We start from the raw sequence: 12175 nt of genomic DNA, 5'->3' as shown, positions 1-12175 counted from the left end.
AGATCAGCTCGCGTACCAGGGACTGGCTGCAGTTCTCAGGTCGGCTCGCCTGCCCCGACCCTGCAAAAACAAATTGTAAAAAAACGTGGGCTTTCGGGTTACGGGCCGGATTCAGCCCGTGTGCCGTAGGTTGCCGAACCCTGTCCTTGATGTTTGGCCTCATTGTGGTCCCCCCCATGTTTTACAACTGATTCACCTGGTTAGTTTTATCTCCGGTTGCTTCATGTTGTCAGCGACTGCACATCCAACCAAGAAAGAAGAGAAGAGAGAGATGCAACGTCACTCACAGCCGCCAACTGACGCGCTTCCCCAGACCGCACAGATCGTTGTGATATGGCGCAAAAAGACAAACTGCAGGGACTGAAGACAGCGTGAGAATTCTGTCATCAGCGTGAGAATTGGCTGAAATGCGTGACTCTCACGCTCAAAGCGTGAGAGCTGGCAGCCCTGTCTAAGGCCAGGATGTGACAACAGACACACAGGGATACACAAAGGAAGACACACACACACACACACACACACACACACACACACACACACGGAGACAGACACACACAGGGAGACAGACAGACACACACGGGGAGACAGACAGACACACACGGGGAGACACACACACACACACGGGGAGACACACAGACACACACAGGGAGACACACACACACACACACACACACACAAACACACACACAGGGGGACACACACACACACACAGGAAGACACAGATGCACACACACACACAGGGGACACAGCGAGACACACACACACGGGGAGACACACACACACACAGACACAGGGAGACACACACACACACGGGGAGACACACACACACACACGGAGACACACACAGGGAGGCACACACACACACAAGGAGACACACACAGGGAAACAGACACACACACACACACCTGTCCTCCCCCCCCCTCCATCCTACCCTCCCTCCCTCTTTCCTCCCCTTCCTCCCTCCTCCCTCTTTCCTCCCCCCATCCTTCTTTCCTTCCCTCCCACCCTTTCCTCACCCTTCCTCTTTTTCCTCACGCATCCTCTTTCTCCCCTTTCTCCTTCCCTTCCTTCATCCCCTTTCTACATTCCCTCCCCCTGTCTCTCTTTGCCTCCATCCCTCCCTTTTTTCTTTCTCTCTCTCTTTTTCTCCCCTCCCTCTCTTTCCCCGGCCGCCCAATGGCGGGCACGGTGTAGCGTGGATTGGCGGCATTGGCGCTACCGTGTGAGTTGAAGGGCAGGAGGGAGGGAGGGAGCGAGGTTGCCGCAGCAGCCAGAAGCGCAGCGCTCGCAGACGGCGCACAAAAGCGCTGACACCCGCTTCCCGGGACCGACGCGCTTCCCCAATCCGTGCAGATCGCTGTCGTGGTGCAAAGAGACAAACTGCATGTGCAGGGACTGAAGACAGCGTGAGAATTCTGGCTTCAGCGTGAGGGCGTGAGAATTGGCTGAAATGCGTGAGTGTCACTCTCAAAGCGTGAGAGTTATCAGCCCTGAAGTCATAGAGCATGGAAGCTATACTGGTTCACAATCCACCCAGTGCTGGAGGCTATTCATTTATTTCCCCCCATTACCTATGCAATGTGGCAGTCAGTACTGCCTACAAAAGTGACCGCAACACTTGAGAACCTCTGCACCCATGCCCTCTATCTAGATGGTCAGTAAGTGCATAAAAACACCGATATTTGTAGGCATTCTGCCTTGTCGTACAGCATCCTAACTCGGTTGAAAATGTGAACCTCATCACTCGGCAGAATTGCTGTTGTACCTCCAGCTGGTGAGCTGCAATCCATCAAGAAAGCTGTTCATTACTACCTTCTCAATAAGAGTTATGGATGTTCATTAAGTACAGAGCTTGTCAATTAAGCCACAGCTCATCAGAAGAAGAAAAATATTTATGCTTTAGTGCTCTGAGGTCCCAATCTTTCTTTACAAAGTGTTCTATAGGGCATTTAATATCCCATAGGTATTGCTGAGTTTAATAGTTCCTTTTGTAATTAGTAAGGAATGGCTTGTTTAGTTAAGCACTTTATTTGTCTTAGATCAAATCTTTTGGAGTGTAGACTCCATTTTGTACTCGCTTTTGAGAAAGTTTCACATATTTTGTTCCTGTACCCTATTTTTTCCTTGTGCTGACAACTGTATAGAAACTGCATTTGCACTTAGCTAATCAATAGATATAATTTCTAATAGTTGCCATTTTCCTGCTCCCTTTAGTAGTACATTTATTCTTGTTGTGGATCTATCTAAGTATGAACCCATTATATGTAGCTACCAGAATAGGTACTGCTTGTATGACATTTTATGTGTAAATAGGTTGTTCATAAAAATGAAATGTTACTGTTTGTTCTAGGTACCGTGCCTCAGAGGGTAGCTGGCAAACTAGGATCTTTTAGGTACGTGCAAAAAAAACATATATGGAGTTGGACTGATAAGCTGCTTATAAAATTTCTGAGCATGCATGTGATCCATTTTTGTCTGGTCTTAAATGATTGTTTTGATTTTGAAGAAATACGTACCACTATTAATTCAACAGGCATTATTTTCTTTGACAGATTCGCCAGAAGTTATCTAATCTTAAATAAGTATGTGTTAGTCATGATTTATGTAAGCTGTGACATCTTGCTTGCGGGTTTTTTTTTTACATAACTAAAGTAGCATTTACAGTATAAATTCTGCCAAGTATAAACTGGAGTGATGGAAAACATTAATGTCACACGATTGGTACGAGAGTGATGAGCTGCAGTGAAATTGAACATTTGGTGAATGTAACCTGTTGGAAAATATTTCAGCACCGCTGAAGGATCAAATTTATTTGGGATTCTGGAGTTACAAGTAATGCCTTCCATTCTTCTGCCACCTTACCCTTTTGCACTTACAATTTTCTTTTACTTCTCGGACTTGGTTTGTTATCATAGTCTAACACTAGATCAATGTTTTGTAATTTTTAGTTTAGTTTCGAGATACAGCGCAGAAACAGGCTGCATCGGGGGGCCGCACCGCCCAGCGATATCCGCACATTAACACTATCCTACAAACTACTAGGGCCAATTTACACTTATGCCAAGCCAATTAACCTACAAATCTGTACGCCTGGAGTGTGGGAGGAAGCCAAAGATCTTGGCGAACACTCACACGGTTACAGAGAGAACGTAGAAACTCTGTACAGACAGCACCCCTAGTCGGGTTCGAACCCATGTCTCTGGCACTGCAAGCGCTGTAAAGCAGCAACTCTATGGCGGGACTGTCATATGCTGAGAGAATGGAGTGGCTGGGCTTGTACACTCTGGAGGTTAGAAGGATGAGAAGGGATCTAATTGAAAAATATAAAATTGTTAAGGGTTTGGACATGCTAGAGGCAGGAAACATGATCCTGATGTTGGGGGCATCCAGAACCAGGGGCCACAGTTAAAGAATAAAGGGTAAGCCATTTAGAACAGAGATGAGGAAACACCTTTTCTCACAGAGAGTTGTGAGTCTGTGGAATTCTCCACCTCAGAGGGCGGTGGAGGCCGGTTCTCTGGATACTTTCAAGAGAGAGTTAGATAGGGCTCTTAAAGATAGTGGAGTCAGGGGATATGGGGGGAAGGCAGGAACGGGGTACTGATTGGAGATGATCAGCCATGATCACATTGAATGGCGGTGCTGGCTCGAAGGGCCAAATGGCCTACTGCACCTATTGTCTATTAAATGCGTCTTCAGACTGTGAGAGAATTCTTCCTTCTCTGAGCAGTGATAGGTATTTCCATGGCCATTCTAATGAATTGTCAGATTCTGCCCCATTTACACTGTTATTTGCAGTTTTGGAAGGGTTCGTTTAAATGTGTCCTGAGATACTAAACGATTCAGGCTAATGCTTCTGGGGGAAGCATTAGCGTGCAATTAACATAGCAATTACAGACCTGTTAGTTTGACGTCAGTGACCCTAGCAATTATAGACCTGTTAGTTTGACGTCAGTGGTGGGCAAATTAATGGAAAGAATACTTAGAGATAATATATATAAGCATCTGGATAAACAGGGTCTGATTAGGAACAGTCAACATGGATTTGTGCCTGGAAGGTCATGTTTAACTAATCTTCTTGAATTTTTTGAAGATGTTACTCGGGAAATTGATGAGGGTAAAGCAGTGGATGTTGTGTATATGGACTTCAGTAAGGCCTTTGACAAGGTTCCTCATGGAAGGTTGGTTAAGAAGGTTCAATGGTTGGGTATTAATGGTGGAGTAGCAAGATGGATTCAACAGTGGCTGAATGGGAGATGCCAGAGAGTAATGGTGGATGGTTGTTTGTCAGGTTGGAGGCCAGTGACGAGTGGGGTGCCACAGGGATCTGTGTTGGGTCCACTGTTGTTTTTGTCATGTACATCAATGATCTGGATGATGTGTGGTAAATTGGATTAGTAAGTATGCAGATGATACTAAGATAGGTGGGGTTGCGGGTAATGAAGTAGAGTTTCAAAGTCTACAGAGAGATTTATGCCAGTTGGAAGAGTGGGCTGAAAGATGGCAGATGGAGTTTAATGCTGATAAGTGTGAGGTGCTACATCTTGGCAGGACAAATCAAAATAGGACGTACATGGTAGATGGTAGGGAATTGAAGAATGTAGGTGAACAGAGGGATCTGGGAATAACTGTGCACAGTTCCCTGAAAGTGGAATCTCATGTAGATAGGGTGGTAAAGAAAGCTTTTGGTGTGCTGGCCTTTATAAATCAGAGCATTGAGTATAGAAGTTGGGATGTAATGTTAAAATTGTACAAGGCATTGGTGAGGCCAATTCTGGAGGATGGTGTACAATTTTGGTCGCCTAATTATAGGAAGGATGTCAACAAAATAGAGAGAGTACAGAGGAGATTTACTAGAATGTTGCCTGTGTTTCAGCAACTAAGTTACAGAGAAAGGTTGAACAAGTTAGGGCTTTATTCTTTGGAGCGCAGAAGGTTAAGGGGGGACTTGATAAAGGTTTTTAAAATGATGAGAGGGATAGACAGAGTTGACGTGGAAAAGCTTTTCCCACTGAGAGTAGGGAAGATTCAAACAAGGGGACATGACATGAGAATTAAGGGACTGAAGTTTAGGGGTAACATGAGGGGGAACTTCTTTACTCAGAGTGGTAGCTGTGTGGAATGAGCTTCCAGTGAAGGTGGTGGAGGCAGGTTCGTTTTTATCATTTAAAAATAAATTGGATAGTTATATGGATGGGAAGGGAATGGAGGGTTATGGTCTGAGCGCAGGTATATGGGACTAGGGGAGATTATGTGTTTGGCACGGACTAGAAGGGTCGAGATGGCCTGTTTCCGTGCTGTAATTGTTATTATGGTTATATGGGAAGGGGGAGGGGTCTCAAGAACAATTGCTGAAGTTCACACAACGTTGATTTATTTCCCATGCTTATGTAATTTCCGCATGGAAATTGAAGTGCCCATTTAATAGCAGAAAGGATGTAAACAAAGGGTATGGGGAATTGGTGATCTGGCTGTTTTGCTTGGGTTGGATATATTTTGGCATGTAAAGTAAGGAGAGCAGTTGGTGGAACTCAGTGGGTCAGGCAGCATTGTGAAGGGGAAAAATACTTTTTTGCCAAACTCTTTTGATTAGTTCACCAAAGCCTGCGTGATCTCCTGGTTGCCAACCATGTTAACTCCCCTTCCCATACTGACTTTTGTGTCCTGGACCTCCCCTATTGCCAGAGTGAGTCCATGTGCAAACTGGAGGAATGCACCTCGTATTCTGTTGCAAGCTAACGGTATGAACATTGAATTTTCCAATTTTAGGTAACTAACACAACCAATCATAGAAACATAGAAAATAGGTGCAGGAGTAGGCCATTCGGCTCTTCGAGCCTGCACCGCCATTCAATATGATCATGGCTGATCATCCAACTCAGTATCCCGAACCTGCCTTCTCTCCATACCCCCTGATCCCCTTAGCCACAAGGGCCACATCTTAAATATAGCCAATGAACTGGCCTCAACTACCTTCTGTGGTAGAGAATTCCAGAGATTCATCACTCTCTGTGTGAAAAATGTTTTTCTCATCTCGGTCCTAATAGACTTCCCCCTTATCCTTAAACTGTGACCCCTTGTTTGGGACTTCCCCAACATCGGGAACAATCTTCCTGCATCTAGCCTGTCCAACCCCTTAAGAGTTTTGTAAGTTTCTATAAGATCCCCCCTCAATCTTCTAAATTCTAACGAGTACAAGCCGAGTCTATCCAGTCTTTTGTCATATGAAAGTCCTGACACCCCAGGAATCAGCCTGGTGTTATACTCCCTCAATTTAACCTTCCCCCTTTCCCCGTGCCTCACTTGGACTCGCAACATTTCCCTCCTTTCCCCTCCCCTCCCCTTCCACATATGCTTTCCTCTGGCTTTTCAATTCTCACCTCTTCTATTCTTATCTCAGACCTTTTGTGTTTTCATCTGAGATGCAGAGTCACTTGCCCAGTAGGGGAATCGAGGACCAGAGGACATAGGTTCAAGGTGAAGGGGAAAAGATTTAATAGGAGGGGTAACTTTTTCCCACAAAGGGTGGTGGGTGTATGGAACAAGGTGCCAGAGGAGGCAGTTGAGGCTGTCCCAATGTTTAAGAAATAGACAGGTACATGGATAGGACAGGTTTGGAGGGTTATGGACCAAGCACAGGCAGATGGGACGAGTGTAGCTGGGACATGTTGCCCAGTGTGGGAAAGTTGGGCCGAAGGACCTATTTCCATGCTGTATCACTCTATGACTCTATCTTTTCCCTTTGTTGAACCATCTGCCTATCAAACCCCCTCTTCACCTCTATCCACCTATTACTCGCCAGGCTTTATCCTGCCCCTCCTCTCTTCCAGCTTTCTACCACATTCGGTCTGAAGGAAAGTCACAGCTTAAAACATCATGTATCCATGTTCTCCAGAGAAGGTGGCTAAATAATCAAGAGTTCCTGGAGAGTTGTTTTGTAAACCAGCATCTGCAGTTACTTGTGTCAGCATTGGGGAGGGAAATGGGCAGTCGACATGTGCAAGAAGGAACTGCAGATGCTGGTTTAAAATGAAGATAGACCCCAAAAAGCTGGAGTAACTCAGCGGTCAGGCAGCATTTCTGGAGAAAAGGAATAGGTACATTTGGGTTGACAGAAAATCCTAACCGTGGTCCAGCTTGAAGAAGGGTTTTGACCCGAAACTTCATGTGTTCATTTCCCTCCACAGATGCTGCCTGATCTGCCATGTTCCTCCAGCACATTGTTTTTTGCTCAAGATTCCATCATCTGCAATCACCTGTGTCTCCATCTAAATTAGAAGGTTCAATGACATGGGAGGGGGTCTTACATAGAAACATAGAAAATAGGTGCAGGAGTAGGCCATTCGGCCCTTCAAGGAGTAGGTCATTCGGCCCTACAGATGCAAAACTCACAGAGATTTAAATGGAAATATTTACAAGATGATACTGGCAGGCCATTTTACTTGATATGATCTCATTTCAATGGAAAGGAACATGCAGGCGGGTACCATTTCCCACAATTGGCAAAGACCAATTTCAACAAATAACCTTGGCTTGGAGATAAAACAAACCTATATTTTTTACAAGTATATTGCTATTATTAAAAACATGTGAAAGCCAGATAGGCCCATTGTGGATGCACTTTCTAAGAAATGTTGACATTTTACAGTTAACATTTGCCTTCATTTTTGTGTTTTTCTTTTTTTTCTGAAAAAGGGCTTCAGCTCACTCAACACCAGTGCAGCAGATCGGACTTTCAGGTTATCTATCATCTGGTACTTTGAGTCACAGAGGAGGATCTTGGGACTCTTCGAACTACAGAACCATGCTATCTTGTCCTTCAACACCATCTTCACCACAGACATCTGTCTCGAGGACTCCCATCAGCATTTCAAATCTCCTAATGAGCAAGTATCTTTTTTTTCAATTCCTCTTGAGTTATATGACAGGTGCAAAGTCATAAAAACATTTAAGAACATTAGTTTAGATACCACATAATGCCAAATTATTTGTAACCCAGCCATTATGCCATATTGCTAAAATTTAAAGATTAGATTTAATTCCATGTCCTTTGACAATTTTTTTGCTATTAATCAGTATTGAGATTAGTGTTCAAGATGGAACTGCAGATGCAGGAAAATCGAAGGTACACAAAAATGCTGGAGAAATGCTTGAGATTAGTGTTAGTTTTCCACTGTTATGACAATGGCAGTGCATTTTTTAACGTAACTGCAGTTGGCTGAGATTTTACTTAATTTGCAGTTATTCCAAATAGGACTCTTTTTATGAACCATCTTCCTCTCAAAAAGGTTTTAGGTATCAACCACAGTTGCATTGGTCTGAAACACATGTGGGACTATAACAACAAACTGAATTTATAAAGCTAGACTAATGAACTGAAATAGATACAAGGGTATAATAAAATACAATTTGACACAGCATGGAAAAATATCAGAATAGATTATCAAAGATCTACTTAGACAGGGAGTGTATACCAATAATTTTAAAACGGGGCCAAGTTAGAAGAGGCTGGTTGGTAGCTAAATCTGAGAGATTTAAGCATATAATTCTGGAAAGATTGGCATGAAGTTATGCCCCTGTCCAACTTAAGCGATTATTTAGGCGACTACAGACGACTAGGCTATTGCCACATGGTCGCAGGGTAACGCATATATGGTTGTTAGTAGTCTCCTCAAGTCGCCCAATGAGTCGTAGCGTTTTTCTGGTTGCTGCTGGATTTTGAAATGTTCAAAACGTTTTGGCGACAGTGGGCTTGACGCCAATGATCGTAGCTTGTCTTCTCCAGACGTAGGTGCTGTCATAGGTTGCCGCCAGGTTGACGTAGGCTATCGTCGGGTGACGTAGGTTGTCGCTGGTGCTGACTTCGGTGAATTCCATTGTCGGCCACCTACGTCAACCAGCGACAGGTACCGACGACTGAATTGTCTTACCTTGTCGTAGCTTGTCGTGGGTGGATGTAGGTGTGGTCATAGGCGGACATCCTAAAGGGTCGCCGGTTGTCGGTAGCATGCCATAGCTGGACGTCGACTAGGTGGCAGGTTGTTGTAGACATTGTCGTAGACATTGTCCTTTGGGGGGTTCAGTCGCCAATTTTTCGGCGACCTGCCGCGACTATGACAGTCACCCAAAAATTTGCCTAAGTGGGACAGGCCCATTAGGATGTTGTAACACATTCAAGAACTTTGGAAGGAAAAAGGAGATTGTAGATGAAGTGACTATTTGTAATTCAAAGGTGAAACATAGAAACATGGAAAATAGGTGCAGGAGTAGGCCATTCGGCCCTTCGAGCCTGCACCGCCATTCAATATGATCATGGCTGATCATCCAACTCAGTATCCTGTACCTGCTTTCTCTCCATACCCCCTGATCCCTTTAGCCACAAGGCCCACATCTAACCCCATAGCCAATGAACTGGCCTCAACTACATTCTGTGGCAGAGAATTCCAGAGATTCACCACTCTCTGTGTAAAAAAAAATTCTCATCTCAGTCCTAAAAGATTTCCCCTTTATCCTTAAACTGTGACCCTTTGTTCTGGACTTCCCCAACATTGGGAACAATCTTCCTGCATCTAGCCTGTCCAACCCCTTAAGAATTTTGTAAGTTTCTATAAGATCCCCCCCCTCAATCTTCTAAATTCTAGCGAGTACAAGCCGAGTCTATCCAGTCTTTCTTCATATGGAAGTCCTGACATCCCAGGAATCAGTCTGGTGAACCTTCTCTGTACTCCCTCTATGGCAAGAATGTCCTTCCTCAGATTAGGAGACCAAAACTGTACGCAATACTCCAGGTGTGGTCTCACCAAGACCATGTACAGCTGCAGTAGAACGTCCCTGCTCCTATACTCAAATCCTTTTGCTATGAATGCCAACATACCATTCGCTTTCTTCAATGCCTGCTGCACCTGCATGCCGACTTTCAATGACTGGTGTACCATGACACCCAGGTCTCGTTGCATCTCCCCTTTTCCTAATCGGCCACCATTCAGGTGAAGTTGATGATGAAAAGAAGAAGCAGAAAAATATTTGAAAAGAGAGAACTGATTACAATATGTCTCAAAGTGAAGTTGTATTTGGGAATATTAGGATCAAGTGAACAAGAAGGGATCCTCATAGACAACGTGTGCTGGAAGAAAGCAGGAGACAAGGTGAGACACAATCCTGAGAAAGATACAATTTCAGAACTAGAGGCGTGGGGTTAACGATTCATGATCTTATGTAGCCTGTGGTGATTCTTTTTACTAGACATGTAAAATAGAAATTTAAAGTCTATTCTGACTTTCAAAAGGTATCCATTGAGTATATTCAATGCTGAAATCAATGTCAATATATAGGGAATTGAAGAATATGTAGATCACATAGAAATATAGGGGTGAGGTAGAGAATCGCCCATAATCTTATTGAAAGGGAGATCGTTTAAATGTCATTTTATTTTAATCATATGCAGATTGGTTTCTTAGGCTTTGGGAAATCTGGTGTTTGAAAGGATGTAAACAGTGATTAAACCATGATTTCAAAACACAGTTTTTGGAATGGTGGACTACGAGCATTTCTCTCCAGGTCCGTCTCTTTCAACCACAATCTGCTCTGTCTGAATGTCAGCAGATGTTTATGTCCATGATTGGATGCATTAACAACATCTATTCCTTAGAGTGCCATTGACTGATGCCCGATGCCCCGATTATCATCTGCTCTACTGCCGTGTGCTTCTCCTACACCATCACACCCCTTTTACCTCTTAGATTTGTATCTATTGATCACGGAAGCACCAGACCTACTGCACTTCCTCTGGACAATTGCGTTCCCTTGCACTGTGTCACACAGGGCACTCTTCTCACAATCTGTCTGACACCAGCAATGTGATTGTAGGCTTCAACTCTATAACCTAATATACACACATGCACACTTATATAGACACACGTGCACAGGCACTAAAATCAGGAGCCTATATATTCATTTATTCTAAACATGAATTAATAAACTTAATAAATTTACATTGCTCAGGGTTTTTTTTTAACACAAAAGTTATCATCTATCTTGTATGCATTCTCCCATTCGTAAAGAATTGAAACAATTCCCTGAGTCAGGAGAAGCATGGTTGACCATTTGACAATCCATCCATGGGATCAAAGGTTTCACAATGATACAAGTTTATTACTGCAGGAACATGCACTCATGAAAATATAAAAGTAGTTGTATTATTTCCTATAATCCTCAAAGTTTTGAGAGCAGAAATTGATAGATTCTTGATTAATAAGGGTGTCAAGGGTTACGGCGAGAAGGCAGGAAATGGGGTCGAGTGGGAATAATAGATCAGCCAAGATCGAATGTCGGAGCAGACTCCTGGTCTATGGTATAGTTTGCACAGTATAGTTTCAAAGCCAACTTGCCTGTCATTTCATGGCCAAGGAACAGTTTACATTGGCTCCTCAGTAACGAGCAAGTTGAACACCCAAAATTGTGCAGCAATGAGAAAAGTGTGATCCAGAATTAACACCACTGAGGTATTATGAATAAAACATGTGACAGATGTTCATTTACCCATTCTAACATTGTACTTTTTTGAGGCTGGTTTCTCTCATCCAAAACCTTTCTATTTTTCAGGACCATAAATTACTTGGATAGCAAAAATGAAATGCAGGTAAGGCTAAATGGATTTGTGCAACAAATTAATTTAAAATTCTGCTTTTGATGTTTGAGTCAACACGTAGCTTTACTAAAGTAACTGTTAATTAATCCTTCATGGCATTAAAGAGCATTCACCATTCACATTGCATTCATTGTGAATCAGCATCCTGTTCATACCACGTAATTCGTGTTTCAAATGTCAATCGGATGTGCAGTCATTTACCATAAAGTAGATCTTAATCATCCAACGATTTCAAGGGAGAGTTAGAGTTAGATTTAGCTCTTAACAGAATCAAGGGATATGGGGGAAAAAGCATGAACTGGGTACTGATTTTGGAGATGCCGGCTCTGTCTATATCTATATATCTAGATATAGATATAGATATAGATATATAGATATATAGATATATAGATATCTATATAGATATATATATATATATATATATATATATATATATATATATATATATATATATATGTCTATGTGTGTGTGTGTATGTGTATGTGTGTATATATATATATATGTGTGTGTGTGTGTATATATATATAT

The 12175-nt window shown here is 43.0% G+C and overlaps 1 protein-coding gene across 3 annotated transcripts in view; it reads left to right on the top strand.

Moving 5' to 3' along the window:
• Positions 1 to 12175, top strand: part of LOC129706739 (probable E3 SUMO-protein ligase RNF212) — a 101424-nt gene that overhangs the window by 78156 nt on the left and 11093 nt on the right. For 2 of the 3 annotated variants that reach the window (XM_055651217.1, XM_055651394.1), the window contains one exon: positions 2351 to 3782. In XM_055651217.1, the coding sequence (XP_055507192.1) occupies positions 2351 to 2646 (296 nt within the window). In that variant the 3' untranslated portion in view covers positions 2647 to 3782. Of the gene's footprint in view, positions 1 to 2350; positions 3783 to 7695; positions 7887 to 11601; positions 11639 to 12175 lie in introns of those variants that run through there. The other variant, XM_055651304.1, reaches the window with a different exon arrangement.

This window comes from Leucoraja erinacea, chromosome 1, assembly GCF_028641065.1.
Source record: "Leucoraja erinacea ecotype New England chromosome 1, Leri_hhj_1, whole genome shotgun sequence".
Taxonomy (NCBI): domain Eukaryota; kingdom Metazoa; phylum Chordata; class Chondrichthyes; order Rajiformes; family Rajidae; genus Leucoraja; species Leucoraja erinaceus.
Note: the sequence above shows the minus strand (reverse complement) of the source record. Positions and strands in the feature narration are given on the sequence as shown.